This window comes from Mauremys reevesii, linkage group 4, assembly GCF_016161935.1.
Source record: "Mauremys reevesii isolate NIE-2019 linkage group 4, ASM1616193v1, whole genome shotgun sequence".
NCBI lineage: Eukaryota > Metazoa > Chordata > Testudines > Geoemydidae > Mauremys > Mauremys reevesii.
This window is the reverse complement of record NC_052626.1, coordinates 108,014,741-108,036,155: the sequence shown is the minus strand read 5'-3', so window position 1 is coordinate 108,036,155 and position 21,415 is coordinate 108,014,741. Positions and strand designations below refer to the sequence as shown.

At 45.4% G+C, this 21,415-nt stretch overlaps 1 protein-coding gene across 4 annotated transcripts in view; it reads left to right on the top strand.

Annotated features, from left to right (window-relative positions):
- The window catches only part of LSP1 (lymphocyte specific protein 1), an 88,331-nt gene that overhangs the window by 57,921 nt on the left and 8,995 nt on the right, over positions 1–21,415 (top strand). For all 4 annotated transcript variants that reach the window (XM_039534572.1, XM_039534569.1, XM_039534571.1 and 1 more), the window contains 7 exons: positions 5,700–5,928; positions 7,076–7,204; positions 11,102–11,145; positions 11,453–11,534; positions 11,999–12,139; positions 13,515–13,595; positions 14,538–14,652. In XM_039534572.1, coding sequence (XP_039390506.1) covers positions 5,700–5,928; positions 7,076–7,204; positions 11,102–11,145; positions 11,453–11,534; positions 11,999–12,139; positions 13,515–13,595; positions 14,538–14,627 — 796 coding nt within the window. In that variant the 3' untranslated portion in view covers positions 14,628–14,652. The remainder of the gene's footprint in view (positions 1–5,699; positions 5,929–7,075; positions 7,205–11,101; positions 11,146–11,452; positions 11,535–11,998; positions 12,140–13,514; positions 13,596–14,537; positions 14,653–21,415) is intronic.

The following is a 21,415-nucleotide window of genomic DNA, read 5'->3' as shown; positions in this document are numbered from 1 at the left end:
AGGAAGCAGGGGGGAATGGTTTATTCCTCCTGGGTGTAAGAACTCCATGGATTTGGGGCTCTTGGGATCCCCTAGGATTTTTGGGAAGAACTGTGTCCCAATCCACGTACCTGATTGGGTGGTGGCAGCTTTTACTAGATCTAAACTAGGATTTTAGTTTAGAGATAAATTTCATGCAGGTCCCCATATTGGAACCCAACAGCTCTAAGTGGGGGTGAGACCTATGACAGCACAGTAGGAAGTGATTCGTGACTAGAATTCCTAGATGCTCTGGCAATACAAACGTAATGGTGAATGTATTTTTAGATCTGAGCACTTTACAAATGCCAGTGAATTGAGCCTCTCAGCATTGCTGTGAAGAGATCAAGTCTGGGTACTTAAATCCACTCCATTTTTGGCGGAAAAGAGTAGGTGCTGGTGGAAGCTGCTATATGAACAATTCCCCTCTGGAATCCCAGCAGTTTTGGGGATGCATTGGCTGGGTCTCAGTTGTTTACAGCACCCTGTAGCCTTCTCCCCTGAAACCTGGTGCGCCGCTTTGGTATGTTATGGGAATGAGACATGTGAAGGAGGATTGTCCTCTCCCTTCAACGTGCTAGAGAAGTTCCAAAGTAGACCTGAGTTGTTAATTGATTTTTCTGGCATGGCCGTTGAACTGAAAAACCAGGGGAAATGTTGTTTGGTTCCAAAAATGTTTGGAATTTGTCAGCAAATTATAAAAGTTCATTACAGGCCAGCAAAGTAAGTGTGTGTGTGTTTGACCCCGCCTCTTTGCCTTCAGCCCATTGGTTAGGGCAAACAGGATATACGAGACATAGAGCTGTTCTGCATGGGGGAACTTACATCGGCAGTGAAAAACCCACACTCCTGGAGAGACGTAATATGCTGAACTAACCTAGGGTGACCATGCTGGCTTGATGGAAGAATTGTTCTGTCAGCCTAGCTACTGTCCCTCAGGTGTGTGGATTAACTACAGCCAGGGGAGAATCCCTGAGCTCAGACCTTTCTTCTCTTCTTTCCTCTCCTCCCCCCACCTGCTGTGTCTCCAAACTGCCAGTCTGTAGGCTGTTATGGGTGGGTTGCTCTCAGTCTCTCCTGTTGAAGCTGTTCCACTTTATATAAATATCTAAATAGCCATGGTGACAAAGAGTGAAGAGGAGTCTCTAGCCTGGTGATTAAAGCACTGAGTTGGGAGGTAGGAGATGTAGTCATTCAGATCTTCTCTCTGCCTGATTCAGAGGAGGGGTTTGAATCCACATCTCCTACCTTAATTACCAGGTTAAAGAGTGGTACTCATGCTCTTTCCTGGGCACAGTGAAGGAAAGATTGAGAGCCTGGGTATGTGCAGACACCTGTTGAGTTTGCTGTCCTGAAATGACCTTTTTCCCTGGGTTGACTAAAACTGTATCTTTCACCAAGAAAGTTACTTGCCTGAAAAACCTCACCATGTCCTCCTATTCTGGGCTAGGAATAAGGTGACAAAGGGCAGTGATTCTGGGCCAGGCTGCTGTTTCTGCTACAGGGACTCCTCTGCTAGTCCTTTCACATCAACAACTGTTGGGAAGAACACCTTGGGCAAAGCCAGGCTGCTGCAACGTCAGCAACACATCACTTTATCTTGCAGTTCCGCAGACTTCACCGGAAGAGAAGGTGCAGGGCAAGTCTGGTTGAACCATTGTCCCTTTCATTCCTCTCACTGCGTCTGGCAGAACTGGCACTTCCGAACAGAGCCTAAATCCTTCCTCAACTTCCCCTTTCACCCTCTACTACCTCTTGCTCAACATGCTGTCCGTTACCTAACCTCCACTCGGTCGCTCCGTCTTTTGCTCTGCAGAGATGGCTGGTGATAGCTACTGTGGAGTCAGGTGAGGGGACAATGTCTGGGGTTAAGAAAGCAACCAGGCTGCGGACTTGATGCATCTGATTGTTGGCCTGGCAGCATCAGTAGCCTGCCTGGATACCAGTTGCATGTGCTAGTATCTAACTGAGGAGGGAGGTGTACTTTTTATTCACTCTCTTGTGTTGTGATCAGTGCCTGGCTGGCCCATGCCCCCTCACCAGAGTTTGTTGTATGTTAGTTCTGTGGAACCCCTGCCAACACAATGTTGCTCTCTGTTCTCCTCTAGTGGTTAGGTCAGGTATACAGGTTCAAGTCCTTTACTGCTTTCAAGCTAATGACCTCTGCCTTCCACTCAGGCAATAGAAGTGCTTATGCTTTTAGAGCCAGAGCTCCCTGCTTCATTGCTTGTGGATGACCAGTCCTGAGGCACGGCTACATAAACACAACTTTGTTCAGTAGCAGTACAGCGAAGAGCTTTAGTGAGGACCATAGCGTTCCTGGCTCTCCTCTAAGCCGAAATCTACTTAATTACAATGAGCAGTTTAGCTGCCTTGCTGGTGGTGGCTGCCTTGGTGCCAGGGAACACTGCACTGGTGACTGTGTGAAAGCATTGAAGATGATAGACTGGCTTAACAGCAGCAGAACTGTAAAAATGAATCCATAAATCACTCAATAGACAGTGGCCTGGCTTGAAGTGGTGGGGAGCACCTGCCATTGACTTGAATGGTATCTGTGGTCACTCTAATGCTCACAGGAGTGTGAGTATCAACCTTGGGGCAGACTGTTTTTAAACCCAGCACAAACCCCAAAGTGATCATGAGTTCTAACCTTAGATTTCACCAACCAATTCCACCAAGTGCAAACTCCTCAGGCACATTAACCAACTTAAATGGAGTCACAGACAGTCCCCTTTAGGGTGACCAGACAGCAAGTGTGAAAAATCGGGATGGGGGTGGGGGGTAATAAAAGTCTGTATAAGAAAAAGACCCCAAAATCTGCACTGTCCCTATAAAATCGGGACATCTGGTCACCCTAGTCTCCTTGGGTACTCAGACTTACCCAGGTGGCAAGACAATCTCTGTGATAGAGGACTAAGATCAAGAATCACAGCAATATCCTGGTTACTCCTAATCCCAAAGGATCAGTCACTTACCTCAGGTCAATTGCGCTTTAGGTCTGTCACCAAAGATAATGCTTGTAGTCAGTTCTATGGCAAACTATATGAAGATTTATTAAACAGGAAAAGGAAATGCGTTCTTTGCAAGCAAACAAACACACACACCAATGTTAGTCTTCGCCTATATAGGTTTTGAAATCTCCTATAATCAGCAAGGTCAGTTTGTTTGTTTTTTGTCCTTTAGGGCTAACCCAGGAGTTTTTGCTTTTGCCTAGAAACACCTCAGGCAGGTCTACACTTAAGTGCTATGGTGGTGCAGCTGTGCCAGTGCAGCATTTTAAGTAAAGATGCTCCTACGCTGATGGCTCTCCCGTTGACATAGTGCTGTCCATGCTGGGATAGGGGGAAGGGAAGGGTTAGGTGGATGTAAGGATGTCTCTCTCAGGGGTGTGGCTATTTCACACCCCTGAGTGACTTAGTTATACTGGTTCTGTAGTGTAGACCTGGCCCTTGCCTCCCCAGAGTTGCAGCAGCTTAGAGATTAGTTCCTTTTTGCTTGGGGTTTTTATCCCCTTCTTGCTACATGCTTTGAGCTGCAAACTCAGCTGATAGGAGGAGTCCACTTGCGTGACTGATCTTCACTGAGAGGAGAGCAGAACAACAATAAGTCTTTTGTCCTCTTGTTGACAATCCCTCAATTGTTGTAAGATCCACCCGTAGCCTCTCTGGTATTGATGGGCAGCCTCTTGTGATGGGTCATAACAGTTTCTGTTGAAGAGCAGCTCTTCATGCTAATGTCACTCTCCAGTACTGTACAGCAATTCATACAGTATCAGAGGCTCACAATACAACTGCTCCAATATTACATTCCAGTATGGAACCCCGCTATTGAGAATAAGATTAATGCATGCAGCAACTCGCATGCATTCAGTAGTCTAAACACTTTATTATAATTCTAATACCTATTTGATCAGTACTGACCCACAAGTGAGCCAAATGGATTCCAGCTGTGTCTAGTTTAGATATGGAGACCTTGCTGTGACCTGGCAAATGGCTTGCAGTGTCAGTCATTTTAGTGCCTCTGGAAAATCAAGCCATGAGCCTCTTTCTAAATGCTTCAAAGAAATATGTGCCGTGGCTTCCCTGGGCTGGGGCTACCTTTTAGAGCTGGGCAGAGGGGATGTGTACCTAACTTGGGACTAGAGCTGTTTGGAATCTTTGCATTTTGAAGAAAGTTGCACAATTTCCTTCCTTTTTCCTCTTTTTCTTGCCCTACTTTTGACAATGTAGATTTGAATGTTTGGCTTTATCGTTGCTGGGTTTCCATTCTCCTTTGGCTGAATTCCAGTGGTTCCATTAGTTTCTACTGGTGAGGGGAAAAAAGCAGGTAGAAAAATGGTATCGAAAAGAAAAAAGGAGCTGTATGGACAGACATGCAGGCAGGTGGGTGTGTGTGTAAATGGTTCTTGTACCCTAATGAACAATGCAGACTGTCCTGTAGTTAGAAATCAAATTCTCCCAGAAGGCGGCTGGGGAACAAAAGAACAAGGGGGAGAAATCCCCTTGAGCTCAACCTAGTCTTGTCCAACCTCAGACCACACAAGTTAGCCCAAATGGCCTCAAAATTAGAAGGGATCTTGGTCACAGCCTACCTGGATGGGGAAGTCCAGCTCTGGAGCTCAGGGGGTGGGGATCTCCTCCTGCTCCATACATCTGGAACTAGAAATGTGGAGGCATTATTTCTTGTTGTCTTTTGCAGTTGAGACTGGAGCAGGAATTCTGTGGCAAGGAGAAGTGACATTTACTTCTTAGTTCTTACCAGTCTTCCTCCGCCATTACTGTACTGTCGTCCTCTCATGCTGTGCCTTAGCCGCAGGCCCATTTCAGATGGGACTCTGCGTCTGACATGAAGGTTGAGAAATTGGAGGCTTGAGGTTGTGAAAGTGCTCTCCTGTCTGTGTAATGCTGGCATCTGGTATCTAGCACCGAGTTCGCTGTGGAGAAGCTGGATTGCACTGCAGAAGTTGTTCAGAAGGGAAGTTGCCTCATGTAATCAAATACAATATTTGGAGCCAAACTGATGTGATAAACAGCCTAGGGCCTGATCCAAAGCCCACTGAAATCAATGGAAAGGATCCTATTGACTTAAATAGGCTTTGGGTCCAGCTCCTGCTGCTGGAATGAATGTGGGCCAGTGGACAGAACACTGGGCTGGGAATCAGGAGACCTGGCTCCTATTCCCAGCTCTGCCATTGACCCTGGGCAAGTCTCTCTGCCTCCGGTTTTTTCCCCTCCCACCTTCAGTCTGTTTAGGCTGTAAGTCACTGCCCTGAAGAGCTACGTCATGCTCTGCGTGTGCAGCACCTAGTTCAGTGGGGCATCTGTCTTAAGTTGGGGCTTTTATGTGCCACCATAATGCAAACCATGATAAAGAGTGGACCTGATTTGCCTTCTGGTTTTGAATGATTTCATCCATGTCTTAGTATAAACTTCCCAAAAATGTTTTGTAATTCTTCTTACTGTTTTATTGGCCAGTTCTGCCATGCACTAGCTTCTCATTAAACCAAAACCTACTTGCACTAAATAGTATATCTGTATTTGCACAGTATTTTTAGAACTCCAGTTGTATGTTGGGCCATTACTAATAAAGCTGGTGTTTTAAAGGTACAGGACACCAGATTTTCTGTAGGTTTGAAACACTCATTTCCCTTCTCAAAGGCTTCTTCCCCTCCCCACCTCTAGGTCTCCAAGACACTCCTATGAGGAAGAGGACAGTGGTCTGAGGGAAGCTGAAGTCAAGCTGGAGCAGGTCCAGCTGAATCAGGAGGGCCCGGAGGAGATTCCCGGGGAGAATGAGGCGATGAGGCAAGAGCCGCTGGAGACAGAGGAGCCTCAGCAACTTTTTGAGGAAGAATGCATTCAAAAGCAGAAGCAAGAAGAGGAGGAAGAGGAGGAGAAAGCTGAGCAGGAGGTCAGGGCAGAAATATTGGATCTGTGATCTCTCTTGGTATGGCTGTGACTTCATGGGGGACCCATCCATCATGTGGGGTAGACAAATCGCAGTAATGTGTAAACAAGGCTTGTACTTGTAAGCTACTGGGATAGGTATGTATCACAAGGGTCACACTAGTGCACACCCCGCCTTACGATGCTGCAGCTTGTCTACCCCAGCAGTTTGCATTGGTATAGCTGCAGCTATGCAAGCACCCCCAGTTACATGTAGCTTAAATGTGTAGAGGCCACTTTCATGTTTACTGGCTCCTTTCTTCTCTCCTCCCCTTCCAAAAATCAGTCACTGCACATAATGGAGAACTTAGTGCTGCTCTGACAAGTAGCACCACAAGGCCTGTAATTCCGTGTTCTAAGTTCTCCGCTGTGGTATCTGTTCTGCCCCTTATTATTCAGTATGGAGAGTGTAGGACTGGAGAAACTAACAAAGTCACAAATACAAGACTCTTAAGGAAATTCTGAACCTATGTGTTCAGAACCCCTTCTCCCCCCCCCTCCTTTTTTTTTTTTTTTTTTTTGTCTCATGCTCTGAGAAGCCTTGGCCTGATATTCTAATAGAGCTGAAATTGGGGTCCAGCATTGTTGCCTTCCATCTACTAGGGGTGTCTGTGCTGTATATAGTTCAAGGCATGGTGTGGCCCTGGTAAACAAGGGAGACTAAGATGGATCTCAAGCTGTATGGAAGCCTGTCTGTGTCGCTTTTAGTAGTAATAAATGTTCAAGATGGACTGTGATTGCATATATCATGATATCCCTCTTATTAGGGAGTGTTATGGCTTCGTAGCTCCTCAGAATAAATGCAGTTACTTTCCCTGTCCCCTGTCTGAGAGTGGGGATATATAATCCTTTCTGATATGGGCTGGGCAAAATTGGTGGGAAATGTCTGTGAAAACTCATGCAGAATGCCTCATCAAATCACTTTGTGACCTTGCACCTGTAAAAAATGTTGTTGTCTTTTTAAATGACAACTGGGAGAATGAATTTTTCACACATGAAAGAAAGGTCAGAGTATCTCTGCCCAAAGCTTCACTTGTGGGGGTGGGTCTGACACTTGTTACAGCAGGCATTTAATCAGCTTTGCTCCTGATCTGCTCATTCTTTGCATGCAGGAGAAAAAGAGGAGGAGGAATGAGGAGGAGGAGACACCAGAAAAACGCCAGAAAGCACCAAGCACCTCCAGCGTCGAAGGGGAAGAGGACGAACAATGTGATGGCCAGTCCCCAACGAGTTCCACAACAGTACGTGCTGCTAAGAGTGCTCTGAATCGCAAGTGCACTTAGAGCTGGCCTAAACCTTAGTGTGAGGCGACCTGGCAGCCTGCTCAGAGATTGGTGTGGCTATGTAGTGGGGAGGAAAGATGGTCTAATACTTAAGACCTCAGGAGATCTGGATTCACTTGCCAGCTCTATCACAGACTTCCAGCATGATCTTGGGGAAGTCACTTACTCTCTGTGCTTCGCTTGTAAAATGGGCATAGTACTTTCTCCATCTGTTTGTCTTGTCTACTTATGCAGTCAGCTCTTGAGAGCAGGGATTGCCTCTTCCTATGGGGATGTACAGCACCTAGCACAATGGTGCCCTGGTCTCAACTGGGGCCTCTAAGAACTTTTATAATACAAAGCAGTAATAACCTTGGCCATTTTCTCCCTTCACGAATTTAATCAAACTGATAGTCTGTCTTGTTTCCTAGCATGTAATACTGGGTCTGCTTTAGACACTTCCCCCTCAATGTTATGTGGATACGCAGCCCTGTGTATCCAGATATGGTAGGTGTATGGGGAAAATGGCTCTTTCCTTCTCCTGTCAGAGTTGATCTTGCTGGCCACAGATTAGGATGGAGCATGAGGAGTCCAGTGCGTGCAGATTCCATTAGTCTTTGGGGTGTTGGCTGAGCATTCAGGTGGCCTTTTACGCACCTGTTAGTATTGTGCTCCCCTAGTGGCTCTCAAACCCCATGCTGCCTGCATGTGACTCAATGTTGCCTGGCCAGGGAGAGTTGTGTCACTTTCAAAAGGTGTGACAAGAAACATGTAGCAAGGGGGGTGTTTCGTCTGTAACTTTGGAGGAGCTGCTCAGACAGGCAGCAGAGCTTTGTTACATTACAGGAAACTTTAACAATAAAGATCAAACTTCTGGGGAGCAATAGAATTACCTGGGTTCTGGCCCCAGTCTATTTGCATTGTGATGCCTGATGGGAATGTGTGTGTGACTATCAAGCCAGGAAGAAAAACCCCTCACTGCACTGAGAGAGGAACGGGTGGTGTGTGAGCAAAAAAAAAAAAAAATAAAAATAAAATCTAGCTCTGGAGCTTTACCATGGACTTCAGTGAGAACAGAATTGGGCTCATGCTTCTGAAAAATCCCACCCTACCTTTGGTACTAGGGACAGATGCTCTCTTGCAGGGCAACCACCAAATCCCTATACCTTCCTGTGGAACTGTTGCTATGAACAATCCCGTACACACCAGGGAAGGGGTTAAATATCCACTGCCTCTGAAGGGGCCTTTATGGTGTTGGTGGGGAAGCTTTCCCACCAAGCAGGCTGTACACGCATTCATTCAGGGGAGAGATGTGCTCACAATCTTTTTTCAAAGCAGAAAGGAGTTCTTGTGCACAAGCAGTTGAAGGAATTTTGTTTAAACTATATATAATATATATAGATAGATAGATATAGATATTTAAAAGCCTGGATCATCCATAAGAAACTAAGAATGGAATCATTCCATACCATGACTGGTTTGGAAAGGCACGAGCCTGTGGGGAGAAAAATAGGATTAGGACATAAACGCTCTTTCAGTTTTAACCACAGTACTGACTACTGGCATGAGATGGGGAAGCTCGCTCCTTTAGCTCAGTCAGTTGAAGCTTGTGTCTCTTAGATCCAGAGGTCCTGGGTGGGTGGGTGAGGTCTTAGCATAACAAGTAGCAGCCTGAGATTTCAAAGGCCTCTGTGGCCAGGAAAGGGGTATTTAAAAAATGAGAGCAATGGAAGAATGAAGGGGTTCTCAAGGCATGAAGTAGCCAGCCACAGAAGAAGGGAAGCTAGGCCCCTGAAGTCTTGCCCCAGACTTTCTTTATGGCCTGGAGCCAGGAGGTGAGCTAGATATTTATAATGTTCCCTTCTGTCCTCTAAACGAATAGAGGAGTGCTGCAAATTCATGAATGTGAAGGTCTGGGCTGGGGAGTAGGGTTTAGGTAACTGAGCAGTGAAGAAAGGCTGTGAATAGAGTGTCATGCAGATATGAAGCAACTTCTCCAGTTTGTACTTGTGATAGCTCTCTGTGGACGTGGCAGCAGTGTTAATGCTGGAGTCTTGGTGGGGGAACGGAACAAGAGAGCAATCCCTTGTTCCCGTATAGTGCCCTCTCCTCCAGGGATTACAAAAATTACTGTAAATACCCAACAGATGCGGGTTGTGATGCGCTCTCCCTACTCTTCAGAAGCCCAGACACAGATGGTGATCTACAACCTGCCCAAGATGCCAGTTAACTTGCTGCTTCAGCTGGGAACAGAACCCAGAGGGCTGATTCTCTGTCCTGTCCCTTTCACAGCAGTGTAAGGTGATGCCCAGTTGGAATGGTCGTGTGCAGCACACGCTTGGCACAGGAGCCAATGACTGCACAAGGGGTGGAGTGACGGAGGCTTAGAGCCCAGATCTCTGGATTCACAGTCATGAACTCAAACTGCAAACACTCCCCAGCCTCTCAAATGTTGCTGCTCTGACAGGCTGAGCCCTGCTGATAAAGGAATAATTTTCCAGAGCAGAAAATGGACATATGTACTGCTCAGTGAGAGGTGCATTTTACAGAGAAAACTCCCAAATAAGTATGCTACAAACCAGCAGAACAATCATTCTAATGCATCCCTGTTTAAAGTAATAGAGCTTGAGGGCATCTGCAAACAGCCTTTTCTAATCTATCTTGCGTATGTCCACACAGCAATTTGGACAGTCACCAAGAAGACAAGTTGGCCTTGTCAGATGTTTTATTGCTCAGTTAAAACAGTCAGTGACCTCTGAAGGTGTATTAAAACCAGTCTGCTTTGCAGTCTTTACTGCTTGTCTCCCTCTGCTAATGGGTGCACAGTTCTCCTATCGCACGTGGATGTGTGTGCAGGGTGAATCACTGTCACGGGGCTTCCGATTCTTGGTTTTGTAGGATTCCCTGGTAGTAAGGAATATACTACATGCTGGCTTGAAGGGTCCTGCTCCCTGTGCAGTGCAGAAGGCTCTGCTGGTTAAATCATTCCTCTGTCTTGGAGCCTCCTTGCAGTGGAATGGCCAGTGTAAACTATGTACCCTCACAGATGCCATTTTCTGTCCATCTTCCTCTTTTTCCTGCCTTTGTGTTTTTTTTCTCTTGTCTTTACCTTTATCTATACCTGCCCCTTCCATTCTACTCATCACCAAGAGCCTATGTGAGTCTTACAGTGGAGAGGCCCTGCTGCTTGGCCCCAGGGTCACCCATGTGCTGGAATATGATAGGATGGGAGGAGAGAAGCTTGGTGGTCAGGTTGCTGCTTACACTGGCAGCCAACATGCATGTTAGCTACTCCTGTGGCCAGATGAATTAGTGACCCTTGGGGAACAGGATCAGGCTGCGGCTGCAGTGGGGAATGGACTAGGTACAGGTGTCCTGCAGCTTTTCCTCCTGCACTCTGCCCAATATGTGACTCTTCCTTCAAGATGGGGGCGGGAGTGGGGAATCACTGGGCTGGAAACGTGGGGGGAGGCTTTTTAAAATACAGATGTTTGACTCTTCACTGCAGTTCATCCTATGATGCTCTGGAAGCTCACTTTCCTGATAGCTCCTCCACTTTAAAGCCACCTCCAGAACTTGTTGGTCCAGCATCATCAGGTCGGCTGCATCTACCATCATTGCTGTTGCAGCTGAAGATGCCACCTCTTGACTGCAAAGTGGGGAGTTATAGGGACACCCAAGGGGGCTGACTGATGGTTCTGTCATTCCAGGGTACAGGTAGGGAGGTGGGAGGAAACAAGATACTTTTGAAATGACCCACATTTCTCAGTTAGGGGTGGGGAGAACTCACTGACTTGAGTTATGGCCATTTAAGATGAGGGACTCAGGGCAGCAGGGAAAACTGATGTCTCTTCTTTCTCGTCTCTTCCCATTTAGATCACAGATCGAACTGAATCCCTGAACCGCTCCATAAAGAAAAGGTAATTCTCCTTCCACTGATTGACCTGTTGGTAATTCTCCACTGGGCTTTGACTTGGGTATTACTGTAACACAGACCCACACCTGAACTAAAGACACAATTCCAAGTGATCATGCTGGAGGGCTGTGCTGGTGGGATGAGGGGGAACAGTGTCCTATTGCTTAGTGGGTCACTTGGACATCTTTCAGAACCAGCATTTGTGATGTGGGGGTGGGGGCAAAACTAGTGGCTTCTTCCCAGAGGCTTGGGTAGACTTCACTCTGATGAGCTTAGGGCAATAACACTTAATTCTTCCTTCCTTTCTCCAGCAACAGTGTGAAGAAGACTCAGCCACCACTTCCTGTTTCCAAGATTGATGACAGACTGGAGCAGTACACTCATGCCATTGAGGTGATGCTCTCGATCATATAGGTGGCATGCTCTCCACCCCCAGCCCCATATAGGCTCTATTCTATTCTGGATAGTCCTCACCTCCTTTGGTCCTTGTAGACTCTGCCCTAGCAGCTAGCTATAATAATACTAGAAGGGATTGAATCTAATATTCCTAAATCCCTCCACGCTCTTTAATTCATCAGGATGAGGAATCGTGTGTCTTTTGAGCAGGAGCGCTGGAGATGTGAACAAGCCATTTTCTCCTATCTTACTACACTAGACGAGGGCTGTCTCCTCCCTGCACCTCTGTCCTGAATGGGCACAATGTTCTTCTCCTTAGCCTCCATGTTCTTATTTGTCCCTTGACTCTGTGGTTATGTATCCATTGGAATGATTATTTACAACCTCCTTCCTCCAAGAATCTAGTCACAAAAATCTGCAAGTGCTCAGAACACTTTCACTTTGATTTGCTTTGTTTCCAGACATCCGAGAAGGTTCAGAAACTCGTCCGACAATCTTCCCTTGAACTTACCACCACAAGCATGGCTGTAGCCAGCACAAAAAGCCTCTGGGAGACTGGAGAGGTTGCAGCTCAATCCTCTGTTAAGTCACCATCCTGTAAGGTAAGACGGCTGGGCATATAAAGCTCAGCAAACTCTGCAGCAGGAGAAGGGGTACAGCTCTTTGTTTCATAGGTGCCGACTTCTGCTCCCGCCAGTGGGTGCTCGACCCCACCCCGCACTCTGCCCCCAACCCTGCCCTGACTCCACACCTTCCATGAGGTCCTGCCCCACCCACATTCCAACCAAAGTCTCTGCCCCTCCCTGCCCATATCCCGACTCCTTCCCCAAATCCCTGCCCCAGCCCTGCCTCTTCCCCTGAGTGTGCCACATTCCCGCTTCTCCCCCTCCCTCCCAGAGCTTGCTATGCTGCCAAACAGCTGTTTGGCGGTGCTGGGAGGTAGGCAGAGGAGCAGGGACATGGGAGGTGGAGGAGGTGGGGCAGGGGAGGAGGGGAAGTTGGCTACCAGTGGCTGCAGAGCACCCTCTAATTTTTCCCCGTGGGTGCTCCAACCCCAGAGCACCCACGGAGTCTGTGCCTATGCTTTGTTTAATGTCCGAGGGCTGCCCCTGTGTCTAACAGCATGAACTTCAGAAAGAAAACTTGCCCTGCTACATGGCTGGCTGGCTTTACTCAAATTATTCTGGTGTATATCACTGTGGAGCAGGGACTTAAAAGGACAATGGTATCAGGAGTAGCAATGTCCGGTTAAAACCACATTCTTCCCCTCTTCTATTGACATCCATGTTGTTAAACCTTTCAGATGTTCTGTCCCTACTGCCTACAGCTCACTAAAGCTTTGTCTGTACTTGTATTGGCCCCAGCCACAATAATGCAAATACCAAGGAAACTGGTTTTGTTTATCCCGGCTTGAAATGGAGTTAAACTGAACTGCTGGAAACAGTTGTTTCCTTGTCTGCACTAGGAGCCACCCTAGTTGCTGTGTATTGATGGCTCAGTGGGGTCTAATCCAAGGTACAGGCAAGTTGTAAATTTAAGCAATGGAAAGAATCTACTTTCCATTTCTAGTGAATTGCATTTGCTGGTTCAAGTGGCGGCACAATGCCGCAACATCTAGGTTGCAAAAGCCTCAAGGCAAAAATGTCTCTCTGAAAACTGTTTCACTTAAAGCTTCCTAGGAAAGAGAGTTTCCTATTAGTACTACTTAATATTGTAAACCCTTTCCCCTACAAAAGCTACATCTTGGGCCTTAGAGCCAGTGTTCTGTTAAAATACCAAATGTTGGAGGATGGTTAAGAAAAGGGAGTCTCATGCCCCCTGGTATGCAGCCATGTTCCTGCCCAGTGTGACTCTACCCAATCACATGGCCAAATATCATAGTTATTGGGCAGGTGCCTTCAGTCAGTGTGAAATGAACAAAGGCAGCTTTCAGCTATGTTGCAGTCAGGGTGATGAGATTGATTCATATGCCCCCAGGATATTGTGGCTGGAGATATTGTGAATAAGCGAAGCATGTGGGAACAGAAGGGTACCCCCAAAAATGAAGGCAACATCAAGGTAAGTAGCTTCTTCCTAGGTGTCTCTGTTTATAGCACTTGCTTGATGGTATTGGGACTGAATTTGTTCAAGAGAATTCTCTCTTAGCTCAGAGGGGGAGAGAAAGGAGAAGGATGCCTGTATGTTGGAGCATAGGTTGAGGTTGCCTACTAACAGAAGCATAGGCCTAGGCCAAAAGAGGTATCCTCCATGGCAGTGACAGGAAGGCATGCTTTCCTTTTCTAAACGTATCTGTTGTAAGAAACATCCCCACTAATTTAACAAAGGGCTGGGACCAAAGCCCAAGGTTTCCCCCCACCAGACTCTGATATCATTTGCATTTGGACTGAAACTCTTCAGGTTGGCCTAATTAATAGGTTTTTTTAAAATTTTAAATAATAGCCTAATTCTCTGGAAGTGCAAAGTGGCTTAGATACTTAGGGTTCTGTTTCTGGGCTTTCTGCTAGTTTTGAAAAATGTGGAGGCCTCTAAGGATACATGGGTATAGTGGATTAAAAGGTACTTACCCAAGATTGAGAATAGCCCTGGCCCCATAGAACTTCAACTCTGATGCTGCCTCTCCTTTTGGTATGGGGTTACTGGAGAGGTTTGACTGAGCTGCATCTCTACCATTGATCTTATGATGAATTTTAAAATTGTTGTATTATCTGGCAGTTCCAATAATTTATCCATCGCCATTATTATTTTATTGTATGTATTTGTCTAGGCAAAGAGATGGTAGGAACAAGCTTGGACCCCATGTGGGAATCTGGGCCACATTAAAATATTGAAGTTGGATAACCTCGCCTGCTCCTCAGACTTCAGTTTATTTGACTCTTTTTTTTAAAAAAAAAAAAAAAGCTTCTTAAATATTAAGAAACTTATTTGCGTTGGTTGAGATACAGGCTGAGAGATGGACACTAGAGGAAGGGCCCTAATCCTCACTTCTCTTCTCCCATTCAGACCACTGCTTCTGGCAAGAAGTACAAGTTTGTAGCGACTGGACATGGCCAGTACAAGAAGGTGTTGATAGATGATGCAACAGAGCAATAGCGTGTGTGGAGTACCAATCAACCAGGTAGGTTAGACACAACCTCTGACTGTAAGAGAACCACCTGGTACTTTTCTGGCAGGACAGCTAGGACGAGTCAGCACAATAAGCGTAAAACCTGTTTCTTCAGCCTATACATTCCACATTGCCAGCCAGACTTGGGTGTGTTGGAAGGTACTGTATGGACAAAGGGTGGGTACCTGCTTCTCGGCAAACAATCTTCTTCGGGGTAGAAGCGGGGCATGCACGAAGAAATTCTTTCTAGCAGCTGTGCAGAGTAGGATGCCCATGTTAGCTGCAGCTAGAAAACTTACCTTGCAGATCAGACTATTTATGGAAGCTACTGACCTCAGCCCCACTCATAGTAAAAGTGCTTTGGTTGAACTAGACATAGCTTAATCTGATCTCTTATGCTGTAAAGAGTAAGAACTGCAGGTGCGGGGGGTAGTTGGAGTTCATTCCAGAGTGTCATGGAAGCTGACCAAGTCCTCTGTGTCCAGTGTGTTCATGGGACCTGATCCAGTGACCATTGAGATCAGTTAAAGGATTCCTATTGACTTCAGTGGCATTTGGATCAGGCCTATGCTTGCGGGTGGGGTGGGGGAGTGATCTTGTGAAAATGTGCACTGTTTCTAGATAGACAAGTGTTGCAGAAGGAATGGTCTAGTCACATTAAGCATGGAGGGGAAGAGTGTAGAGGTTATCTGTGCCCACTTGAAACGCAGAGACTGTTCTCCACCCTCTCAGGACCATGGTGCTTGTATTAATAGATATCCCTGTGCTATCCTAAGTGGCCAGTAGTAGAAGACTCAAGGGCAAAGAAGAGCTCACTTCGAGTGGTGTGATAATGGCAAAGCACCCTGAGCGTCTGACACTGTGCAGGGAAAACCAGCATTTGACTTCTCATAAAACCTTTATTGACTTTCCAAGCTTTATGTAGAGCTCAGTCTTTTTACAAAAGGACCTCTTCCTTCCATCCCTCCCTAATTACCACACGCATTCCCATCCCATAGGATTGTGTATCCAGACATGGAGGCCTATAGGCCACTTTGTGACCATACCCACCTCTCTGCTCCTCGTTTCTAAAACTTGCTTCAACTCTCTGCTTTCACCGTATACCTTGTCCTCTAAATCCACATAGATTCCCCTTGCTGTACTCTCCTTTCATGTGCCAAGCCCGGCCTTGCTGAGCTTGGCTCTCCTAGGTGCGGTTAAACCTCATTATCTGAGTTCCTGCAGCTCACATTAAGGGGTTTTCCTCCCCATCCAGGGAAACAAACCACTTCATTAGTTTGAGCCTGTCTAGGAGATTTAGACTCCTGTCTCTGAATCACTCAGTCCCTCCTTGAAAGGCAAACGGGCAATGACTAGACCTCCCCTAGGACAACCATAGCCAATACTCTAAATGGTGAGGGCTTGGCACAGTTGCCCCACAGTGCTGCAGTTCAGAGTCTTTCTCTGGCTCCAAATGTTGGTACTTAAAGACAAAAAGGTTGAAATGGCTTTGGGTGCTGGGCTTCACCTCTTTTTCGCTTGCTTCTGTGACTGTTTCATGTCTTGAGTGTGTCTCCTCTCTCTACCTATCTTGTTTTGGCACTTCTCTCCCCTTCCTCATCACACAGTCCCCTTTCACAATCTGGTCTTCTGCTCAAGGAGGCCTGGGGAGCCCCATGATGCCACTTGTTAAGCAACTGGAAGGCTCACTATAAAGTGTCACAGGGCAGGGTGTTGAGCATTCTTCCCCGCACCCTCCACTTTTGAGTTGCTTCCTCTTGGCAGGCTCATGAAACAAAAGGTTGTCTCCAAGTGATGGCCTGTACAGTTACTGATTTGGCTGCCACCACATATCTTAGTAACTTCAACCACACATTGGAGAGGCTTAGTTATTGCCTTCCCCTTTCTCTTTCCACAACATGTCATGAGAACAGCCATACTGGGTCAGACCAAAGGTCTAGCCCAGTATACTGTCCTCCAACACTGGCCAATGCCAGGTGCCCCAGAGGGAACAAGCAGGACAGGTAATCATCAAGTGACTCATCCCATGTTGCCCATTCCCAGCTTCTGGCAAACAGAGGCTAGGGACACCATCCCTGCCCATCCTGGCTAATGGTCGTTGATTGACCTATTCTCCCTGAACTTATCTAGTTCTTCTTTTGAATGCTGTTATAGTCTTGGCCTTCACAACATCCTCTGGCAAGGAGTTCCACAGGTTGACTCTGTTGTGTGGAAAAAATACTTCCTTTTGTTTGTTTTTAAACCTACTGCCTATTAATTTCATTTGGTGACACCTAGTTCGTGTGTTATGAGAAGGAGTAAACAACACTTCCTTATTTACTTTCTCCACACCGGTCATGACTTTATAGATCTGTCTTATCCTCCCTTAGTAGTCTTTTATAAGCTGAAAAGTCCCAGTCTTATTAATCTCTCCTCCATATGGCCATCATTCCATACCCCTAATAATTTTTGTTGCCCTTTTCTGAACCTTTTCCAATTCCAATATATCTCTTTTGAGATAGGGCGACCATATTTGCATGCAGTATTCAAGATGTGGGCATATCATGGATATATATTGAGGCAATATGGTATTTTCTGTCATCTTCTCTTTCTTAATGGTTCCTAATGTTCTGTTTGCTTTTTTTGACTGCTGCTGCACATTGAGTGGATGTTTTCAGAGAACTATCCACAATGTCCGCTAACCTTGATCAACTGAGACCTTAATACATTGAACTACTACCTCTTAGGAGACAACCTGTAGTAAGAGTGCAGATTGCTAATATAGCCAGTTCCAAAGGTCTCCTGTTCCCTCTGGAAATCCATGATCTCTTCTTTCCAGTGTCCATGGTTCCAGAAACAAGCCCTCCTTTACTGAATGTATCTGCTTCCTGCTCTGACATTCTCTGTGTTGTAGGGCTAAGCAATGCAATGTGGCCTGCTTTAGCCTACTTTCAAATCTGGAAACTGAGCTCCCTGCAAGTTGTTTTGCCTATGCAGCAGACTGGGCTTCGTTGCAAATGCAGTGAGGTGAGGGGAGCACAGCAAAAAACAAGCGGTTGTACACTTTTCTAAATTGCTAAACCAAGCAAGCACCTTCCATCTCATCTGTGGGAGACCTCCCTTGTTCCCTGGGTCGCTGTCGCTATAGGACAGAATGTGGGTTGAAGTTTCAATAACGACTGAGTTATCTTGCCAAATTGGCCTAACCTCCCAGCTGTAATAAATGTTAGTTGCTCTGCTTGATGGTAATAATGCAGATCCCATGAATGGTAATTGGTGTCCTTTGTGTGTGCCAACTACGCTGCAGTGAAGTTACTCTTACTAGGCAACAAATAGATATTCTGTGTTTTAAGCAAACTTGTTCTGGCATTAGAAAGAGGCTACTGTATGCTAGCAGACAAAAGGGCTCCCAATCAAGGGCATCTAGTTGAAGGACTGAACTCTTGACCACCATTACAGGAGACTGCAAATAGCTGATGATGTCCCAAAGCAACTATGCTGAAACAAACTTAAAAAAAACAAAACAAAACTGGGGCAGCATTTGGAAACTTTGTCATGCAGAGTTAAAATGAGACTTTCTCAATGTATTTTCCCACTCTGGAAATTCAAAACCAGTATGTTTTTTATAAACATGATCTTCAGATTTAAAAATCAGTGACCTGAACCATTTATATTTGAGTTTAATTTGACTTCACCTGAGACAGGCTTCCTGGCAACAATTTGGAGTTGACTTTGCTAGAAAATTAGGCTGCTTTAGACTCGTATCTTGATACATCTTTAACTACTATGACTCTGCAGTCGGTTTAGACATGGACAACATGTGTTCAGTGTTTGTTCCAGCTGCTCATGGCTAAACTTTTCCTGCGATCAGCAGACAAGTTGTTACGCTATCAGTGCGCTGTCTACGCTGGTTATGAAGTTTGTGTTCTGCATCATATGAATTAGGTTATAGCTTCAAAACAAGCTCCTTGTGCTGTATTTGAAGAGTTGAAGAAAAAATAGGTACTGCTTAAAAGGATTGTCTTGACGTTTTAGTGAGATTTCTGTTGACTAAAGCTTTGTACAACTTTCTAGTTTAGACTGCCTTGACTAGACTGGTATAGTCATGGTAAAACCCAATAATTCTGAGGTAATTACATTGGTCTAAAAGTGTGTTATATCAGTATAGCTATTCCTATAAGGAAAGAGGAATAAACTATACGAGAATAAGCACCTTTATACAGGTATAACTACATCCACACTAGGAGTTGTACTGGTGAAACTAGATTGGTTAAAAAATCATATCTCTAAGTGAATTCATTAGTTTTGTGTATATAGATTAGGCCTAAGGAGCAATCACAGAGCCATTTCTGAATCCTCACCCTGTATATATGTAATTAACAACAAAATAGCAGTTGAGGAAAAGTTTTAAATGACTGAGCCAAAAATAAGGCTGGAGTTTTTTTCAACAGACTGTAAGGGAGATAAATGTCCAAATCTCACTTAAATTCAATGGAATCTGGGTGCCTAACTCTCTTGGACTCCTGAGAATACCAGCTTATCTGCACATATATTTTAATTAAAGCAAAATACCTCCATTCTCAGTCTAGGTCAGTACAATGTTGTCTTGTAGCAAGCCACCTTTCTGTGTCAGTGGAATCTTAACTATCTGTATAGCATATTAGAGCTGGTCCAAAAATAGAAAGTACATTTTGCCAAGTAATTCTTATTTTCTCAATTTTGTTTCATGGAAAAACTTTTGAAATTTTTCAGATTCTTATTTGGGGGATTTCCCTCTTTCTTCCTCTTTTTTAGTTTTCGCTACTGGAAAATGGCCAGGGGCAAAAACTGGAGTTCTGACTCTTCAACACTGAGAATTTTCAGTTTTCATTTCTTCTCAGAAATTAAACTTCACAAAAACAAAAAAAAATTTGTTTTGTTTTTTAAGGCTGTCCATTTGGAACGAGAAATTCCAGCCAGCTCTCTAGCCTGTGCATAGGTGCAGAAGGTAGAAGCAGGTATCAAATTTCCCTTTGGGGTGAAACATACTAGTCCTATATTAGCTATGCAGAAATATTCCCCCTTATGGTAACCTCACTAGGGAAGTGGAAATAGCTTCATGCTTACCCTGTGTGAGCTCACTCTCTAAGCCTGGTGACTATGGAGATGCAAACAACTGTGAACATTAAAAACAAAACGAACAACCCACAAAACCAACCCACCCTGAAAATAGCCAGAAAAACCAGATCTCAATGTAATGCTGCTTAATATTTACAAAACCCCAAAAACAAACAAACCCCTTGTGTTAAACCTGAGCAGCAATCAAAAATAAATGCAATACAATGTCAGAAAGCCATGGAAAGTGTGGAGGAGCCTCCATCTTGGATTTGTCAATGTTTCCTACAGTGCTTGAAAACTGATGGGTTTGGGAAAAAAAACAAACCCCAATCGTAAGGCCTTGGCAAGGAATGCTTTGGCCATACCTCTGCCAGGACATCCCTAGTGCATTGCATTGGGGCTTCATTCGGTTTGAGAGAAGACTGAAGGCTCCAGAGAGAGAGCTCAGAGGGTGAGCGCATGCCACTGCTGCCTGTTTTGTAGTATAGAATGGGGGATGCAGCTTGTGGCGGTTTTAGCCCAACAAATGTTACTGACACATGGGTGGCAGGGGATCAAGTGTGGCTAAAACTAGTTCTTCGTTGCTAACTATCTGTCCCAAGTTAGAAGTGAGGCCAAGGAACAGTTGGTTGCCATAGGCTTCCCTGGGTGACTAATAGGAAGACCAACAATGTTTTGTTCTGTATGAGGTGGTCACTATAATGTACCCTTTTATCAACTGCCTGCTTAGCCCCTTCAGGCAGACTGATAAGGGAACATTGGAGCTGCCACACTTGAACAGATTAATCTTTCTCCTAACCTGCCATCCTAACAGTGGCTAACATCAGATGCTTCAGAGGATGCTATTCAGTAGATAGGAATCACCACTCAGGGTTAGATCAGGGTCCATTCAGTGCAGTATCTGGTCTCTGACAAAGGCCAGCTCCGGCTGAATGAGAGGAAGGTGCAAGAAACCCAGCAGTAGGCAGCTATAGGATAACCTGCCCCTAGGGATAATTTCCTCCTACCAGCCAATAGCCAGAGGCTGGTTCATAACCTGAAGGTTTATATTGCTTTGAGATCTTTGTTTTGTTTACTGTGACTCTGGATAGTCTCATCATCCCTATCAATGTCCAGGATGATCTGCTCTGATGAAAAATATCTAAGCCACATGAGAACCCCATGAAGGGTGTAATGTGAGATTCCTCATGATGTGCCTGAAAATGGCAGTGAGAGGAACTACTGACCCCCTCTCAACTACAGCTAGGACAGTGGGGGTTGCTGTTGCTTGGAAATCTTTAGATTCAGGCCAGTGCTCCCCACTCGAATCCAGTAAAATAGTTCCATATAAATGCTGCCATTTATAGCAAATGTTTTAGGTCTGTGCAAGAAAAGATGCTTTTGAATCTCTGAAATCCCTGCTGTATTGGCCTACGTGCCATGGCCAAGAGTTATTAGTGACTTTAGGTGCCCTCTCTGAAAGACCTTAAAGGGACCTGATTTTTTTCAGAAACTGCTGATTGCTCACTCTGAAGCTCAGACCCCATTAAGGTATGTCAAGTTGGGCATCTCAAAAGCTGAAGCAAATAAAATCCTAATCATTCTGAAAATCCCTGGCCAATAACTGCACTTGAAAGCATTTAAGAATGGAAAAACTCTGATCATTGCAAAACAAAAGGGTCTCTTTTTTTACCCCCTTCCCCAACTCCTGCAACCTCAA